Here is a 19,445-nt window from a genome sequence, read left to right as displayed (position 1 = left end):
TCTGTTCCACATAAAGTGATGTACTGTATATGTGGTCTAGTGACAACAGCTCACATGCGTAATGCGTGCGAGCTGTTGTCACCTTTAGCTTTTATTTACCCATGATTGCATTGTGGAAACTACAGAAAAAGAAATCAGAGATGCAAAGAGATTTTTAATGCTTGAATTTGCTGCGCCTCATTAGTATTTCTTTATTGGTATTTAATGTCACAGCAAGATGAAAATTAAAACATACAGCTTTACACAAAGAGTGATTGTTCCCACCGTTCTGTCATGAATAAATTTCCTCCTTTCAAAAGAAAGTGAAAAAAATGTATATTGTACATTGCTTAACATATTTGTTAGGCCATCTGTCATGAAAACAAAATAAATATTTTAGAAATTTCCCAAAAAGTTGTTTAAAATTAAGAATTATATTGTTATTAGGGAAATAAAGTGAGTTCACATTTTTATACCCAAATTTTAGCCAACACGTTGGACTTGAACCAAACATATATTTTTTTCTGTTCAGGAATGCAAGTAAATAATAAAATTTGGTATCTTAATTAAAAAATAATGAGCTTTACTATTTCTTCTTCTTTTTTTATAAAACAGTAAATTTGAAAATTAATGGATAACAATACTTACAATGCAGCTCGTGCATACTGCTGCACTAACCATTACAGAAACATAAAAAATGATTTTGGTAATTACCAGTGCTTTTTATTTTAGACAACTGTGCTATAAACCTTACATTGGCTCACAGTCTAAATCTTCAGCATTGTAAAAGAAGAACTAACCTTTACATATCCTTGGTAACATTAGCTATGCACACACTATGTGTCAATCATGTGCCTCCTACAACCAAAAAAAAAGGAGTGATAGTCTCAGATGTGCATGCTACTTTTAGGCGTATAGGAACAAACTATTTTAATTGTATGTATATTCTTTAAAAAGCATGAAATTCTAACAAATTAAAAACCATTTTATCATTTTATTGTAAAAAAAAAAAAGTCCCCCAATGTCCCCAAACTAATCTCTTAATCTATGTAATACACAGTAGATACAAAAAATGAACATGCCTATTTATCATGATACAACTAACATATAAAACCTGAGAAGCTGCCAGCGTCACCTCACTTGGTACTATATGTACCAGAATTATAGACAAAGAAAGCAGGATACCATGTATTGTTGACTAAATGGTTACACTGTTCTCTATTTCAGTCGGGTTCAGATATGTGTAGGGTACTTCAAGCCGAGAATTTCTTGCTGTAATTTCTTCACTGAGGTAGGACAGCTCTGCTTGAAACTCTTTAATCATTTGTTTCGGGGTAGGTTCATCGAATCGTTCTTCAGGGTACTGACCCAACAGAACCTGCAGAAGCAAAGTTAGTTAGTCAGACTAAAAATATTTTATTTGTGATATTTTTTTTAAAGGAATATAAATAAAGCATGAAAAGCAAAAAAAGATACATACCACATCTGTATACTTGTGGGAAAGTACCCAAAGCATTCCTGCAAACTTTACTGTCTCCCCAATATTTGGAAGAGTCTCCAATAATGTCGTCATGCTTGACTGCCCCTTTGTGGTTGGAGCAGGTTTGTGAAGCAAGCCTGAGCCATAGGGCATCCAGGAGCTGTAGTCAAACTAGAATGAAACAAGTTTTTATAAATGACTTGCTTTATTTTTCAAACAAAGGACATAGCTATTGTATCTATGTAAATAAGGGTAGATATCTGTTCTCATGTTAAACATTATCTATCAATATCTTCAGAGCTACAGCAAATTCTATTATTCTTCTATTATGTTTTTCTGATACATAAAGCAAAGGGAATTATAGTCGGAGAGAATAACTGACAAAGAAGATTTTACTAAATGTTTTATATAGTTATATAAATGATAAATGTGGTCCAAGATTTTGCGTGCCATAATGTGTGTTTTTTGATTTTTGCTTCACCTTATGATAACATTAGGTGAAAGTTGAATATCTGGAAAATGTAGTTGGTTTCAGAATGTCAGAATTTGACAACATTCACATGTTTGCATAAAATCTGATAACTCAGCTTATCGCAGCATGATGGGACAATGATCCAAAGAACTGGGTGCAGTAACTTGGAATGACTTGACTCAGCCAAATGCTCCTAAATTTCTTGTTAAATTATGAGGTGTTTCTCTGGATCTGCTGCAGTATGTATCCTTTACAAAAATGCAAACCAGGGAAACATGGAATAGAATAGAGACACTTCTCTGTGGCCAAAAGGCAGCTGAATCAATTCCTTATTGGAGATGCAAAGACTCACTGTACTTGATCAAACATAATTACATAGCGTGCTGTCATACCTGTCCATTATTGAGTGCAGCATGTTGAACTGACACTGTGAAGATCACCATGGTGATAAACTTAATCACCTCCTCAACAGTATTAAAGGATGCCGGAAACCCTGTTAACAGAACGCTCACTGTCAGTCACTATATTTTTCATTATAACCTAGGCTTTATGTGACAAATATAATTAAGGGTATTTATTATTTACCAGAGAGTTTGTTTCCTAAGACGCCGTGTGTAAATATCTCATTGATCCATTCTTGCAGCTCGGTGTCCTTGCACACATCGCTGTCTGATGGATAATAGTGCTCTACTATGTACTTAACAAAGCTGGTAAAAATATGTAATATATGCATGTAAATACAATTTTACATTAAATTTGCATTGTAAAACCATATTAACACCAAGTTCCATCAATTAATCACTGTTGTAGTTGCAAAAATATAAATGCAATCTGTAGTGTACCAAACTAACAAAATCAGATTAATATTATCTAGTAATGAACATCTTGCAGCTGTATTGCAATGCTGTTGCTTAAAAACTGTATTATTTCCATACAGTTAATTTAATCCTGACCTGTTGATGATGTTCCACAGTTTGAGGCCATCATCTCTGTAGTAGAAATTGGGGATTGACTGCAGTTCTCGTGCAGCGATGTTCTCTGGCAGGCAGAGGGAGCTGTAGGTCATTCTGGAGAGACCCCGTCTCATGAGCTCTTTTATCCCCTCATATCCAAGTGAACTCTATTGGTAATTAAATAGTTGCAGTTTGGTAGGTTTCTAGAATTTATAGTTATGGAAATATAAAATACAAGAACTATGAGAGCGTTGGGATGTACATATGCATACAATGGTTAAAGGCCCATCAGGTCCCAAAAGAGAGTTGCGAGCCCCGCTGTTTATGTTCAGAGTGTAACGGAAGTGTGGGATCAGAAGCTGTGCAGACAGAGGGTAAAATACCAAATACAAGTTAGAATACAAATCAAAGTGAAGTTCTGTTAACAGAAAAGAAATTATTTTTAATGTTGAAATACGTTTTTCTATAGTATATATTACCACACCTGTTAATTTGTGGTGTCATTTTACCTTGTAGAGAGGATGAATCTCAGGGAAGCAGCGGAAAGTAGCAATAGCAAAGACCTCTGCCAGAAAGTGAGTGCTCATGAGGTGATAGACTGCTTGATGTTCCAGTAGATCTGAACTTCTAATAAACAGCTTGGCTAGCAGCCAGTCTGCCTCAGAGTCACTGGGCAGAAAGATGGGGTTCTGCTCAGAAGGCTGTTGATGCAGCTGGATTTATAAGAAAATAAAGATAATAAATATATTGAAAAAATAAAAACAAAAAGAGAGAAAAACTACAACTTAAATGCATAATGATACCAGTGGCTCCACACGCACGTCATCACTGCGCAACACAAAAGAGCTCATAATATGAATGCCATCTGTTCTCTCAGTAAAATACCTGTATTGCAATTGGCATCAGTTTGTTCTCTGGGTTCATGTAGAACAAACACAAGCCAGCTGCCACTTGCAGAGGGTGACCATCATACATCCTGGTGGGTATTCCATCCATGATCTTCTGGTCACAGATGAAGATATTTCCTTTCTGAACAAACAACAGAGAACAGAAGCTCAGAAGTTAACTGGAGACAGCAAATTTTAAAACTACGTTTCATTCATACCCCCATTTCCTGCTTCAAGGAGGTCCCATCTCTCAGGAATGGCTTCACCATCTCCTCTGTGACGGAAAAGTTTGGGGGAAGTTCTGAGCACCTCTTGATCACATTTGGGTTTATAGCATTCAGAAACTGGAATCCAAAAAAGTCATCATCCTTCCAGTGTTGCATGACATACTCTGAAACACATTGGCAAAAAATATTGTTTCCTATCTTGTCAGTAATCATTGAGCTTTTACAAATGAGTACCTGCTCATAATCACTGCTAACAACAAAGAAAAACGAGATTCAGACTGTCCTTTAAAATACGGCCCAATAAAACAGTCTAATTTCTTCAGGTTTAGCTGTTGACAGTTATTGACGCCGTCAGCCGTTGATGTAGATGTATTTCACCAAGATGGTGTTTTCTACCTGATATTGTAGTCTTTTTGAACCAAAAGATCTTCTTCATATCATCTGTGTTTTTCCATTGTTCAGTAGATCCAGCGAGCCCCTTGAACATCAGTTCAGCACCACTAAGTGAGGAGGAGTAAGAAAAATTTTAAACAAGATACATGACCAGTAATTCACAATTCAAAAAAATCTTTTGCCCTTTTTTTGGAGCTACTATTAAGATACAGATTGAATTCCCAACTTACGTCATCCTTTTGGTATGAAACATCTCATCTGATTTGGCTGCAGAGAAACGTAGTTCAGCTGGAAACTCAGACACATTTTTAAAATGGCTGTGGTGTGGTAGCTTTTCATCTGTGATCTCCCATCTAAAAACAACAACAAAAAAGAAAAGTGTAAAGTCATGTGTATAGCTCAATGTTTAATGTTAAAAGACACAAAAGTAAGAGTATTAGCAGTATAAATATGCATGTAAACTTACTGGTACAATTTCTTTTTATCTAGTAGCTCATTTCTTCTGTGATCAATCAGCAGAGGATGATCATCCTCAAAAACCTTCATAGCTGTGAGGTATAAAAACAGTTTCAAATAAATAAATAAAAAAATAGTCAAAAGCAAAATACAACATAGTTTGAAAAACATTCAATGATGTTAGCATCATTAACTTATAATGAATTGCCATTTCATTTTTTAGAAGACCTCGCCCTCCTCTGAGCTCCACCAGCTCTCCCCTGGAGATCCATCTGTAACAGGGGAAGAGAACGACGTCTCCCTCTGGAGTGGTCACCACTATTCTGGAGCAGTACCACTCATCTTCTGAGATTAGAAAAAATGGATCTTTCTCAGCCTTGACAAGAAGAAGCTTTCCCAGTGACATACTGGTTTTTATGGTGTACGCTCCCGTCTGGAAGTCAGAATATAAAACAAACGTTAAAAAGCAAACTCATTGCATTATTCAACTTTATCATACATGCATGTTGAAAGCAAGATAGAGACTCCTGCAATAGTGCAGTCACACAAGTTAAAGCTTTCAAGTGCTAGGGAAAAAAAGACAGAATTTAGTGGACTTCAATATACATTCACAGGACACTATATTAGGTACACCTTTTCTGCTGCTCATTAATGCACAAATATGGTCAATCAAATGGCAACAACTAGATTCATTTTGGGATATAGACATGGTAAACCCTGCTGAAATTCAAACTGAGCATCAAAAGCCTGGGTGAATATTGGAGTTGTCTTGATTTCTGCTGCAGGGGTCACAATTTGGCATAATGAAAGCATAATACAACATGAAAGCATGGACATGTTGAAAGCATGGACCAGGCTGCTGGTGGTGTAATGGTGCGGGAATAATTTTCTTGGCACCTTCTAGGCCTCTTAGTACCACTTGAGCATCATTCAAATGATCTAAAACATGCTTCTTGAACATTACAATGAGCTCACTGTACTCAAATGGCCTCCACCGTTACCAGACATCAGAGCTCCTTTGGCATGTTTTGGAACAGAAGATGCACATCATGGATACACAGTTGGAAAATCTGGTGCAACTGCAAGATGGCTCAAATTCTCAGAGGAATTTTTCTCTATTAAGGCAGTTCTGAAGGAAAATAGTGTTCCCTCCCCAATACTAGCAAGGTGTACCAAACCACTGGCTGGGGAGAATTTGTCATTGTTATAGTCCATAAACAATTCAATCCAGTAGTTTTTATTATATTTCTTAAAAATAATATTTTTTGCATCATTTCAATCAATCAATCAATCAATCAATGAAGGCTTTATTCGCCACGTGCAGGTTGCCCTGCAGTGAAATAGGACCCCCCCCCCCCCGGACCTTACACACACAACACAGACATCACATGGGGATACAGGTCGGAGAAAAAAAACCCCCCACTGAAATATACACTACAATGGGAAAGTACAAGAGTCCTGGGAGGACAGCATGAGAACAGGAAACAAGAAAACTCCTCTGCAGAAAAAAGCACATAAATGTCCACAGCACAACATTATGGAACACGTGACAAGCCACAGGGTCGGATGGGGGATGAGGAGTAATCCGAAGCAAACACAGCAGCCATCCTGCCCAGCACTACCATTCCAGCGCGGCCTCAGACCCGCCGTGTTCCCAGGAGGGAGCAAGCATCGAAGGATAATTTACAACATTATGAATGATATGGGCTCTATTTGGAAGCAGCCGGCCCCCTCCCCTTTCGACGGGTTGTGTGTCAGACTTTAAATCATCAAACTGTAAATTATAAATTTTAAATTGTTATTGATCCCTTTACCCCGAGTCCTAACGCGTATATTTATTTTCTTACTGTTCTTATATTTATTGTTTGTTTACTTGCACTGCCGTAACTGGAGCCTCGTCGTCTCGTCTCTCTATATACTGTACTGTATGTAGCGGAGATGACAATAAAGTTTACTTTGACTTCAGCAGCGAGCAGGCGCACCGAGGGCTCTCGCGCTCACTTTTCGCGTATAGAATTTCAAAAAAACATCGGTGCAAATTATAAGTCTGTATCATAATGTCTGGTGTTTTCGTGTTTGTTGTTTTGTTTTATTTTTGTTTTATTTTGCGAGTTATTAGATGCTGCTCCAGCCAGCCAGAGAATCCCCCGCCGCCCCGCCCTCTCCTCCCTGTGCGCACCTCGCAAACGGAGGGGGCCCTTACTCCCAGCAAATGGGTGATAGAAAACCGATCGGTGCCTGTACCATTCCCAATATGCGCTGGCTGATGTCGGGGCAGCATGAGTATGAGCAATTTTTTTTTTTTTTTTTTTTGTTGCCGATGCCCGTGATGCCGCCCCCCACTCCACAGCCACCCTGGGGCGCACTGACAGAGGGTATATTATGGCATCGGGTGCTGGTAGGTTCTCTGCCTAGTCCCTAATAGTGACTCAAAACATGGCTGGACTTTGCCTCTGGAAGAAGGAACAAGCCCCCCCCCCACCCCTATTTTATAAACATTGTTACTCTGAATATATCTTACCTTGCCGGATTTAAAGTCGATGCCCAAGTTGTCTAAGTTAGTTCGGTCACTCTGCCCTTCTGTTCCAAACAGGGTGATGTATATATTGTCCATTGTCCCTGCGTGTTTCATGTCACCAGTTGTCACCTCTAGCTTGTACACCGCCATGGTTATGTCTTTGAAAAAGTGTAGGAGAAGAAAATAAATCTCAAAAATATGATAGCAAACAACAGAAAGACGTTAACTTTTGTAAACTTAAAAATATTAATCAAAGGAAATTCTTGTTTAAGCCCAGCTTCACTGAATCTTGTCCCGGGTATATTATTAAACCTAAAATGCAATGATAATCAGCTATCATAGCAAGCACAAGCGCAGTAAGTACACAAACCTTTGCTTTGGAGCCGTTCTTACTCTCCTCTTAGAGGCTGCACTAGTCGTTGGCTTTATTTGTGGTTTCAAGTAAAGTGGGAGTTTGATTTCTCCCTTTTAAAAATTCACTTAACAGGTATGCCTGGTTAATCAGGTTTGCTTGAGAGCAGCTCCTTAGATGAATGTGTAGTCTATACTTGGAAAAAAACTCACAGACATTTTTCCAGATAATTATTGTTTTCCCGTTGGTTAGTAGATCCATTTAATATCAAATAAACAGCATCAATATAAATATAAACTGTCTAGTGTCAGTTGAGTTCCAGCCAATGTGCAACCCCGAATTGGATAAGAAATGGAAATTTAGGTTTATGAGAAAGTTTTGATTTTTAAGGTGATTCTTCAGTCATAGTTAGAAAGTGTTGGTTATGTGCTGTAACCCCTTTTTTGTGTAACCCTCTTAGAGCTACACTGGCTTATCCCCTTGTATATGTCTGTCAAAATAAAGTCACACACAGACACACACGTATATATACATATATATGTGTGTATATGTGTGTGTGTGTGTGTCTGTATGTATGCATGTCGCTGTATAATATCTACAAAGTCAAGTTAAAATATAGGGGAAAAAAAATCAAAGTACACATAGTGACAGCCATTCCTACAATTCCTAAAATGATATTAAACAAATGTATGATACAGTGTACAATAGATAACCGTGACTTATTTAACACGAGTTCAGATGATTTAACTTGAAAGTGTTGTCAAAGTTTAAATGTAAGTTTGGTATTGGAACATAAAATCTGTTTCTCATTACTGGAAAACAGTACTGGTCAGGCAAGATGTTTGTTTCGGGTGTGTTTTTCTTCTCTTCCAAGATATCCACCTCCCCCAGGCATCACCAGGAAAATAATCTGATTCGTGATAAAAGTCAGATAATGATTAACATCTTAAAAATCTACAGGCTTTAAAGTCACAGTCCTTATTTACAAAGAATAACATTTACATATAAAAGTTTATTTTCCAAGATTTATTTTGAGAATCACTGTCTGAATGTTCGGCTGAAATTGTCCACTCCCCTTTCTGTTCCACATAAAGTGATGTACTGTATATGTGGTCTAGTGACAACAGCTCACATGCGTAATGCGTGCGAGCTGTTGTCACCTTTAGCTTTTATTTACCCATGATTGCATTGTGGAAACTACAGAAAAAGAAATCAGAGATGCAAAGAGATTTTTAATGCTTGAATTTGCTGCGCCTCATTAGTATTTCTTTATTGGTATTTAATGTCACAGCAAGATGAAAATGAAAACATACAGCTTTACACAAAGAGTGATTGTTCCCACCGTTCTGTTGCGAATAAATTTCCTTCTTTGTGTTTGTTATTTTTAAAGCCAGTTTGAAGAATTTGTGTGGTGAGGTAGGTTTGCCTGCAGGTCTGTACCTGCATCATGTTTTTTTTTTTTGGATAATCTTTTTGATAATTTTTCTGTTTCCCAGCGTTTTTACATTGTTTGGCTGATCCTTTAAATCAATTCTGAATCACAGAGATTTAAAAAAGAAAGTAAAAAACATGCATACTGTACAGTGCTTAACATATTTGTTAGGCCACCTGTCATAAAAAAACAAGAAATAAATATTTTAGAACTTTGTCAAAAAGTTGTTTAAAATTAAGAGTTATATTGTTATTAGGGAAATAAAGTGAGTTCACATTTTTACACTAAAATTTTAGCCAACACATTGGACTTGAACCAAGCATATATTTTTTTCTGTTCAGGAATGCAAGTAAATAATAAAATTTGGTATCTTAATAAAAAAATAATTAGTTTACTATTTCTTCTTCTTTTTTATAAAACAGTACATTTGAAAATTAATGGATAACAATACTTACAATGCAGCTCGTGCATACTGCTGCACTAACCATTACAGAAACATAAAAAATGATTTTGGTAATTACCAGTGCTTTTTATTTTATACAAATGTGCTATAAATTTGTGCGGTCGTGGCTCAAAGAGTTGGCAGTTTGTCTTGTTGCCGGTTCGAGCCCTGGCTCGTACAGTCTCGGTCGTTGTGTCCTTGGGCAAGACACTTCACCTACCGCCTACTGATGATGGCCAGAGGGGCCGATGGCGCAATATGACAGCCTCGCTTCTGTCAGTCTGCCCCAGGGCAGCTGTGGTTACAACTGTAGCTTGCCTCCACCAGTGTGTGAATGTGAGCGTGAATGAATAGTGGAATTGTAAAGCGCTTTGAAGGCCCTGAAAAGTGCTATATAAATGCAATCCATTATTATTATTATTATAAACTTTACATTGGCTCATAGTCTAAATCTTCAGCATTGTAAAAGAAGGACTAACCTTTACATATCTATAAGTAGTTAACAAGTGTGTGTTAGGGTAATAGGCATTATCCTTTGTGACGTCTGATATGCACACACTATGTGTCTATCATGTGCCTCCTTCAACCAAAAAAAGCAGTGACAGTCTGAACTCACTGGGGTTAGTTACTCAGATGTGTATGCTACTTTTAGGCGTATAGGAACAAACAATTTTAATTGTATGTATATTCTTTAAAAAGCATGAAATTCTAACAAATTAAAAACCATTTTCTCATTTTTTTGTTAAAGAAAATGTCCCCCAATGTCCCCAAACTAATCTTGTAATCTATGTAATACATAGTAGATGTACATGCCTATTTATCATGATACAACTAAAATATAAAACCTGAGAAGCTGCCAGCGTCACCTCACTTGGTACTATATGTACCAGAATTATAGACAAAGAAAGCAGGATACCATGTATTGTTGACTAAATGGTTACACTGTTCTCTATTTCAGTCGGGTTCAGATATGTGTAGGGTACTTCAAGCCGAGAATTTCTTGCTGTAATTTCTTCACTGAGGTAGGACAGCTCTGCTTGAAACTCTTTAATCATTTGTTTCGGGGTAGGTTCATCGAATCGTTCTTCAGGGTACTGACCCAACAGAACCTGCAGAAGCAAAGTTAGTTAGTCAGACTAAAAATATTTTATTTCTTGTTAAATTATGAGGTGTTTCTCTGGATCTGCTGCAGTATGTATCCTTTACAAAAATGCAAACCAGGGAAACATGGAATAGAATAGAGACACTTCTCTGTGGCCAAAAGGCAGCTGAATCAATTCCTTATTGGAGATGCAAAGACTCACTGTACTTGATCAAACATAATTACATAGCGTGCTGTCATACCTGTCCATTATTGAGTGCAGCATGTTGAACTGACACTGTGAAGATCACCATGGTGATAAACTTGATCACCTCCTCAACAGTATTAAAGGATGCCGGAAACCCTGTTAACAGAACGCTCACTGTCAGTCACTATATTTTTCATTATAACCTAGGCTTTATGTGACAAATATAATTAAGGGTATTTATTATTTACCAGAGAGTTTGTTTCCTAAGACGCCGTGTGTAAATATCTCATTGATCCATTCCTGCAGCTCGGTGTCCTTGCACACATCGGATAATAGTGCTATATACTTAACAAAGCTGGTAAAAATATCTACTACTAGCCGAGGGGGGTCTATAACAACCCACAATGGTAATAAAATAGCCCTTGAAAAGTTGGAGCTTGAGGGCAAGAAGTTCAAACTGTTTACGAACAGATACCGATGAATCGACAGTAACATGGAATTTGCTTTTTACATAAATTGCAACACCGCCATCCTTTCTGGGGCGGTCGCAACGGAAAAGATTATAGCCCGTTATGCCTTTGTCAGTAATCAATTTTGTAAGCCAGGTTTCTAATAATATGAGAATATCGGTATCTAACTCTGTCATCCAAATTTTCACAAAATCAAGTTTGGGAAGAAGACTTCTGACATTTCAATGAATGATACCAAGACCTGTTCGAGTTTTAAAATCACAAGGAGTACTTAAGCATTTGCAATCTGGACCGGGATTAGGTTGCACATTTCCAGATATAAGAAGCAGAAGAACAATAAAAAAATTTGTTTTTACACATATTGGAATAAATAAATCAGTTAAATCAGTTGAAATGAGATCTCTGCTGATGATCACAGCTTCTAAAAGATGTAAAATCCCACCTTGTTCCCTTTGAGAGGAGTAAGAAGTATGGTTTCTCTTGCTCCACAGACTGTTTCTGCACCTCATGTAGACAAAAAGCTGTCAATAAAAGCAATAAAGGAAAAAAGACTACTGAGGATAACATGCTGACTGACGGATAGACCTGGTAGACCTGTGGTAGAGCCTGGTTGTGGCCTGCTAGGTGATGGTGGAGCCTGGTTGTGGGCTGATGGTGGAGCCTGGTTGTGGGCTGCTGGCTGGACCAGCTAGCTGATGGTGGAGCCTGGTTGTGGGCTGCTGGCTGGACCAGCTAGATGATTGGTTGGCTTGTTCTGCTTATTCTGTTAATTTAATCTTCACTTGCTAATGATGTTTCACTATATGATCCCGGGAGGAGAAACAAATCCCTTTGGGGTTGCATTAGGAAGTGCATCCAGCAAAAAAAAAAAAAAAAACCCTGCTAAATTAAACATGTAAAGCTACCCACTGTGACAACCTCTTGTGAATAAGGAAGCAGCATTTAGTATATTATATCTCTGTAGTAGAAGTTGGGGATTGAGTCCAGACTTTGCAGTGATGTTATCTGGCCAACAGATGGAGCTGTAGCTCATTTTAGTCAGACTTCTTTCCCATACCTGCAAGTAGGTAGGATGAGCAGCTGTACAGACTCTGAGGAAACATGTTTTTCATGAACCGTTTGATCCTGTCAGACCCAAAAGAGAATAATTATTATTAGTTAAATATAATTAATAATCAAAAACATTAGTGGTAGATGTACTTTTTGAATTAAGAATAATCTAAATGCAAATGTAAAATATAAATACACTGATGCTAAATCTAGTACTAGACGCAATAGAAATATTTTCACACAATTATAAAATGTAGATGATTTTTATCACTGAGTAAATACCACAGTTTTCCTGTATTTTCACCAGGAGAATATAAATACTGTTGTATTTGTTTATGAATATTTTAATGCTGATATTTGACTAGAAAAAGAAGTGGTGAAAATGTTTTATAATTAATTTAGCTGAGGTTAATCTAAATTATACCGTAAATGTTATTCTAGAGTTGATGACAATAATAGATGTAGCTATAGTTTTTAAATGCAGTGTTTTCATAGATTGCAATAATGGCCAAAAAAATCTGCAAACTGCTGCCGATTTATTGGCAGCACAGCCAGGATGAAACCTCCTGTTCCACCACATGCCAAAGCTGCTGTACTGGGTTGAGGTCTGGTGACTGTGAAGGACATTTGAGTACAACGACCTCATTTCCACGTTCAAGACACCAGTTTGGGATGAAATCGGCTTTGCGACATTGGCGTTATCCTGCCGGAAGCAGCCATCGGAAGATGGGTACACTATTTAAATAATGCTCAATCCGTACCAAGAGGCCAAAAGTGTCCCAAGAAACTGTCCCACACACTATCACACCACTAGCAGTGGTCTGAGTTGTTGATACAAGTCAGGATGAATCATGCTTTCATGTTTACAGACATGTATTGCAGCAGAAATGGAGACTCATGAGACGTTTTTCAAATATTATAATGTCCAATTTTGGTGAGCCTCTGCAAATTGTAGCCTCAGTTTTTGGTTTGTACCTGACTGGAGTAACACCCGGTGGCGTCATCTGATACTATAGTTCATCTCTTTCAAAATTTGCCATGTGTTTAGGGAACACATGGCAAACACATGTCCAGGGAACTGATGCTCACTTGATATTTTGAAGACCATCCTCTTTAAACTCAAGAGATGGTTCTGCAGGAAATACCAGTAGATCAACAGTTTCTGAAATACTAGTTTTAGAAAGACAGCTATGCAATTTTAATTAATAATTTAACTGTGATTTAACTATACTAGCCTAGTTACAGTAGTAGAAATAAATAAATAAATGAAACAAACCCTCCAAAAATAAGAAATAACTTTACAAAAATTGTAAAGACTTTATTAAACTGTATTAAAGCACATGCATTTCTGTGTTATCCATCTGTTTACACTCACATTCGGACATCCTACACACCCAGACAACAAGTTTGCACTTGGCTGACACTTAAAGAGATCAGAGCTATATCATTTAGGGTCACTGAAGAGGGAATAGCAAATATTATATAAAGTGCTAGCATACCTTCTGACAGACAGAAATTATGCAAACAAACAAAAACAACAATCTGCTTTTCCCCATGGCTACTACTGAAAGGCAAGAGTGTGAAAACATTTAAATTCCTGTTAATATAGATATCATATCACATAGAATAACATAAATCCACTGTGCATATCTGTACTCAAGAAAATATAGTTCATCTTATCAGAATAAGTGCGTATTTTCAGATCATATCCATGCGAAGTGAAATGTTTGTTTTATTTCTCTCTCTCCACAGGGACCTCAAACACACACACACAACAAACCTGGCAAGTGAAGTGTTTTCATTAAGGCTTCTTCATAATCTAGTGTGATGCAGGAAGAGATTTTTTTTTAGTTGCAGCATTCACAGATTACGGCAGTGAATCTCATGCAGCTTTGACTGGTCGGTTGTGTTTGGTCAGATGTTAACATGGCGTAGGACGCGACGGAGTGAGTGTCCATCCCGTGCGGTGCACATGGCAGGAAGGGGTACAGGCTCGGTCTTGTGCTCCACATTGTTGAAGTGGCACTTCTTAAGGTGGTTTGACATGCTGGGGACATCAGTGAAGCCCCACGCTAACACCGGGCTGAAGGCAGTGCTGAATCGCCAAACCTGGGGTAGTAAATAAAAAAAGTAGTTTTTGATTTATTATCTTTAAAATCTGGCCTTTTATATATTACTTTGCATTTAATATAGGTAGTACGATAGCTATATACATTGGTGCTAACAAGAAATTTTAATAACTATTTTAGAGAAATAGTTAAACACCAGTATACAGTACAGTACACTGGATTTCTGCTTACTTTATTTTTCGTCTGCCATGACACAGTGCCATGAGGACCAGGGCTTTGTCTTCGCTCCCACTGCAGGTCCACTACACCCCTGGTCTGAAGGAGGCTGGCACACACTTCCCTCATAGTCCTTGATACCAATGACAGCTGGCACAAGCTGAAACTGTCCAGGAATCCAGCTATGTGCCACAGTATCTCAATAGGAAGCCCACTAAACTGGTCTGACTGGGAGTCACCTGGAAGTTTTGCTTTAGGGCAAGGCTGGACTCCAAAGGATTTGAGGTGCCTGTCATGAATCACCTTTGCCCCCTGGACAGATGGGTAAAATCTTCTTTGGGAAAACGTGCAGCCATAATATGCCAGGGGGCAGCGTTGCTCCATCCAACCATTGAGACCAGCGTGAATGTCACCGTGGACATTTGTGAAATGGGATGAAAACTGGTCCCGGCGGAATGACTGACCACAGATAAAGGGGAACATATGCTGGTAGCGGGGGTTAGGGGGGAGGTAACGGTTATGGGGGACTGCCTCGACCTCCAGAGCTTCCAGGACGAGACCTAAGCGGAGGGTACGGAAAGGGCTGGGGTAGGAGATCTGTGGGGCAGCATGGTCGCAGGCAGAAGCAGAGGCCATGTCACCCACTCTGGTGTTAGTTACTAAGATTGCAGCAGGAAAGGTGAAAGTCTGTGTGCCAAAGTTAACATGGTAACCATCAATATAGACTGTATCAGAGATCCTTCTGCACTCTCTAGACTCCTCTAAACAGAAGAGCAGGGCTGCTGTGATCAGATCGATCTCTCCTAGACCCATGGGGTCGTCATCCTGCTCTAGCTCTGAAGTATCCACTGCCTTGTCCTCCATTACGGGTTGGAACCTAGACAATGACCTGCCTGGAGTGATACCCATCTGACCATTAGAAAATGAAGATTGGCTTGGGCCCCTAAAGGTCTGGTAGTTCCTCTTGACCCCATGGTTTTCTGAAAGAAAGAGCCCTCTATCTTCTAGAACGATATGACCAGCCCTCTGTGCCACAGGCTTTCTGACATGGAGTGGAGGTGCCATTTGACAGGCAAGTAATTCTTGAGAGTCATCAGCATGCAAGTTATCTTGAACCTCAATGGGACAGGCCGTCTCAAGACAAGCCTCAGGTGCCCCTAAAAATGGTCCATTGGCTGTATTCACAATCATTACGTCTGTTTCGTTTAGAGACCCATTTCCACTCAAGCAGCTTGAACAAACACTTTCCTCCTCAATGCCGCTTTTATGCAAACTATCTGAAGCTGCAGGTGTTTCGTCTTCCAGTCCATTCTGAAAGTCTCCATTGTTGCTCAATCTACTTTTCTGTACAGCAGCTTCTTTGTTCACACGCTCTGCGCTGGTTTCACCAGAGCTGGCACTGCTAACAAAGTCTAAAGCAGCAGCTAAGCTTCTTGCAGTCTCAACTGTGGCCTCATACAGTTTACCAAAGTGCTCTTCATTCAAGCCATTAATTCCACTGAAAATTTTCTCCTTTGCTGAGCCTGGTGGGTGTGGCTGTGCTTGATGAGTGGCTGGCAGCGGGGAAGGTGACTGAATAAATGAGGAGGCCTTAGGAGCACATGTTTGTAAAGTGGAGTGTGTCGCTCTGTTCTCTTTACTAACACTGACAAGTGGCTCTCCTTGTGCAGTAGGTGCCATGGCAATCACCTTGAGGGACTCCAGCAGTGTACGCTGGTCCTGAAGGGCAAGTGCCATGTCCAGCTGCTCCACCTCTTCCACACCACGGCTCAGGCTTTCATAGGAAGTATAATCCAGGCAGCTAACAGGCCATCTGTTCCACTCCATAGTACAGCACACAAGTCCAGCTGGACACACTTCCAGGTGAGCATACATCTGGTTGCGCACCAGGGTGGCGGGGCAACCATATCCACTGTTTAGGCAAGGAATCCTCATCAGTGGGCACATAAGTTGATGTTCATCCACTTTGCAGGAGTGAAAAACAGCCCCACAAACCAAAGGACACGTTATAAGCTCGCAAGAAACTCCTGTTTCAGCTTTGACTGTGCACCTCTGGTTAAAACAGGAAATACAGTGAACATGGTCCTCTTCCATCTTCAGACCAGAGTGATGGGGAGTGACTCTGGAAGAAGACAGTCCACAGTCCTGCCAAAAGATCAAATGCAGTAAGTGTAGGGCGACGACACATTAGCAACAAAGTCTGCTCCACATCTGTGGAGCAGACTGCTTTAATACAGTATCGGAGCTCGAGTCAAAAAGCAACAGAATGCAGTGTGATATTATTACAATACAGTAAATGACGAAACCAAGATTTTTTTTATTTTTTGCTATATTTTGCGTTTTACAATTAGAATAAATAGCATCATCTTGAAAAGACAGTTCACAATGGTCACTGGGAATATACCTGCTAACAACAATAACTGACATGTACGCCATCTCGGCACCACATGAAGTATGTTGCACATTGCATATCTGCATTTACTACAGCTGTTCTTTCTAAATGAGAAATATTAAAGATAAAAGAATTTAAAAAAAAAAAAAAGTAGCCGTCTGAGCCCTTCCTTGTACACATAAAATAAAGGAAACTATAAAATCAGTATTATGCTGTCCTAGAGTTTTAGTCAAGTCTTGAAAGGTTGTTACAACTACAACAAACCAGTAGATGTCACACATGAGAGCCATGCCTCAGTACTAAAGATCTTTATTTCAACCAAATAGCATGTAAGCAAAGCATCAAAGCTTCTTAAAAGTGCAACAAGAAAAGTAGGTAATACAACAGAAATGATATTTCTAGGTAGCAGAAACTGCATTTAAGAGACTTTTACTGTAGTTCATTGCAGTATATTTCTAAAGAAGTGTACGAACCGTTTTAATTTATTGTCACATATTATTTCATGAAAGAGCGGCGCATTATACTTGCCCCCTCTGCATACAACATAACATGCCTCATATGAATGCACTGGGGAAAAAAATCAGTAGTTACAAAGCAAACCTAAATATTCTGCAGTTTTCTTCTTTCCATGAATGAAGCCTGCATGGCAACTGTGAAACAGTGCCCTCTCTGCTAAAGAATAACAAACTCAGCTGCAGTCACGTGACACACCTAAAAGGCTGTCTCATACAGTACCTTATTAGGAAAATTCCCTGGTCAGTGCAGGACGCTAAAACGTTTTCTTTTTCACATTTTGGACAGGAGAATAACATATCTCCCTAATTTTGTGCATGATTTGAGTCGGCAGTGTGTTCTGTTTATAACATGTTACAAATGAACTTATACTGAAAAACAGCATACTCGTTTTGAGTATAATAAACACATTGCTGTATCTATTATGTCATTCACTGGCAAGGCTCCAAAAAAATCTTACAAAACAAATAAATTGTATTAAAGCAAATTTAGGAGCAAAATAAATCTTCATCTTTAAGAATCTACATAGCCAGTGTAATTCCACTGTTGCACTAGCATTTGATAGTGCACTTAAAGTTTAACTTCCTACGGGCATAAAATGCAAAAGTGTGTTGGCTCATAATGAATGATTCTAGATTATATTAAAGACTTTAACAGAAGTTGTGAACAGAACACATTAAATAAAGTTCTTTTGTAGCCAGAGATCAGCTAGTGACATCTTTAAGAGTAGGAAACACGTCTAAAATGTATCCAACGAAGCTGGACATGTAGAAAGGACACTTACTGTGCAGCCATTTTTAAATCTCACGTGTAAAAAGATTAAAAGCAAAGCAAAACAAAACAAAAAAAACCCTGATGCCAGTGGCAAGTTACTCAGAGCATCTGTTTCTGTAACCACTTCAGGCAAACGAGTGAATGCAAACAAATCCATTGGAAAGTTAAACGCTACCCCGTCACTTCTAAATCTTGCAGTATGTATAAATACATAACCAAACACGCGACTAACATCCACAATATTTTAACAAAACAATACTAGTTACTTTTTTTTTTTAACCAGCATCTCTTTTCAGATGTCTGACCCAAATAAAGCGCATTCACTGACAACAAACGTAACACAAAAACACAGCGTGGCTAGATTAATGTTCCTCGCTACGTTTACTTAAAACAAGAGCAAAAAAAGACGAGAAGCTTTCACTACCGTGTACAGTAGTATATTACGAGTCCAGTGCTGCAAGCTTGTTTGTTGTCATCAGCTCCTTCACCATCAAATCAACTTGTTTTTATAACAATGGCAGGCAGGCTCATACTGTTAGCTAACAACAGCTAGCTAGCTCGGAAGTTGAACGGTTCAAAACAACAGCGGTATAAACCCGGGCTAGCATGCAGGGCACTTCTTACCTGATCGTAATGTTGGCAGCAAAAAGTCCGATCAAAAGTATTTAAAAAAATTACAACAAACCCAGCTGTTAACTGCAGTTACGGCTATAGAGAAAGTGCTAATGATAGCCAGTAGCTAGCTACATATCCTCTCAGCCTTTCTCTTTTTTTGTGTTCAAAACTTTATTGACCAAAGCGCACATCTGTTTTACACGGGGTAAAAGAAAAAAAAAAAGCTGAGAATAATCACGGGAGTTGCCTACATAGGCGAAGACATGGAGTTTTGCAACGATGTTAAAAGCAAACAATACTGAAAAACTGGTGTTTTTAACTGAACAATTAATCTAAACTTTTTAAAAAAGGACACATTATGGTCATTGTTTAGTTCCACTTATACATCATGACATCTATAATAACTATGACAGGATAAACCTGTACTGTTATGTCATGGGTTATTTTGACATTGTAGCATTAAAAT

At 38.6% G+C, this 19,445-nt stretch overlaps 3 protein-coding genes across 4 annotated transcripts; all 3 read right to left on the bottom strand.

Annotated features, from left to right (window-relative positions):
* Positions 1-237: 237 nt before the first annotated feature.
* LOC147312610 (hydroperoxide isomerase ALOXE3-like) lies at positions 238-7,515 on the bottom strand. Its single transcript, XM_086263695.1, has 14 exons — positions 7,369-7,515; positions 5,076-5,280; positions 4,858-4,939; positions 4,622-4,744; positions 4,395-4,498; positions 3,990-4,162; positions 3,770-3,913; positions 3,394-3,597; positions 3,157-3,243; positions 2,885-3,051; positions 2,517-2,638; positions 2,324-2,424; positions 1,460-1,630; positions 238-1,357 (listed from the first exon to the last, which is right to left on the bottom strand). The coding sequence occupies exons 1-14, from the start codon at positions 7,513-7,515 to the stop codon at positions 1,178-1,180; spliced, it is 2,010 nt and encodes a 669-aa protein (XP_086119821.1). The 3' UTR covers positions 238-1,177.
* Positions 7,516-10,441: 2,926 nt separating this feature from the next.
* LOC147312609 (polyunsaturated fatty acid lipoxygenase ALOX12-like) lies at positions 10,442-10,986 on the bottom strand. The gene is made up of 2 exons (XM_086264448.1): positions 10,936-10,986; positions 10,442-10,700 (listed from the first exon to the last, which is right to left on the bottom strand). Exons 1-2 carry the CDS (start codon positions 10,984-10,986, stop codon positions 10,521-10,523), a joined length of 231 nt encoding a protein of 76 aa, XP_086120574.1. The 3' UTR covers positions 10,442-10,520.
* A 2,700-nt stretch (positions 10,987-13,686) lies between these two features.
* LOC147312608 (F-box only protein 30-like) lies at positions 13,687-19,166 on the bottom strand. 2 transcript variants are annotated; one of them, XM_086264588.1, is made up of 3 exons: positions 18,989-19,166; positions 14,701-16,830; positions 13,687-14,509 (listed from the first exon to the last, which is right to left on the bottom strand). In XM_086264588.1, the coding sequence occupies exons 2-3, from the start codon at positions 16,777-16,779 to the stop codon at positions 14,315-14,317; spliced, it is 2,274 nt and encodes a 757-aa protein (XP_086120714.1). In that variant the 5' UTR covers positions 16,780-16,830; positions 18,989-19,166; the 3' UTR covers positions 13,687-14,314. The 2 variants fall into 2 exon arrangements, with proteins under 2 accessions (XP_086120714.1, XP_086120715.1); XM_086264589.1 differs by lacking the exon at positions 18,989-19,166 and adding an exon at positions 18,789-18,931.
* Between the last annotated feature and the right edge of the window lie 279 nt (positions 19,167-19,445).

This window comes from Aulonocara sp. 'chitande type north' Nkhata Bay, linkage group LG15 (genome assembly GCF_057382095.1).
Source record: "Aulonocara sp. 'chitande type north' Nkhata Bay isolate Kocher_YH1m ecotype deep benthic linkage group LG15, A_spYH_male_GT1.1, whole genome shotgun sequence".
NCBI lineage: Eukaryota > Metazoa > Chordata > Actinopteri > Cichliformes > Cichlidae > Aulonocara > Aulonocara sp. 'chitande type north' Nkhata Bay.
This window is presented reverse-complemented; position numbering and strand designations above follow the sequence as displayed.

Bases quoted from the DNA above. Each gene is read 5' to 3' on its own strand.
- LOC147312610 (XM_086263695.1), bottom strand. From the start codon at position 7,515: ATGGCGGTGTACAAGCTAGAGGTGACAACTGGTGACATGAAACACGCA. The intron at 4,163-4,394 runs GTAGAAAACACC...AATGTGTTTCAG, and splicing joins CAAAAAGACTACAATATCAG to AGTATGTCATGCAACACTGG. The intron at 1,631-2,323 runs GTATGACAGCAC...GTTTCATTCTAG, and splicing joins CTGCACTCAATAATGGACAG to TTTGACTACAGCTCCTGGAT.
- LOC147312609 (XM_086264448.1), bottom strand. From the start codon at position 10,986: ATGGTGATCTTCACAGTGTCAGTTCAACATGCTGCACTCAATAATGGA. The intron at 10,701-10,935 runs GTATGACAGCAC...TTGCTTCTGCAG, and splicing joins CTGCACTCAATAATGGACAG to GTTCTGTTGGGTCAGTACCC.
- LOC147312608 (XM_086264588.1), bottom strand. From the start codon at position 16,779: ATGGAAGAGGACCATGTTCACTGTATTTCCTGTTTTAACCAGAGGTGC. The intron at 14,510-14,700 runs GTAAGCAGAAAT...TTACTACCCCAG, and splicing joins CATGGCAGACGAAAAATAAA to GTTTGGCGATTCAGCACTGC.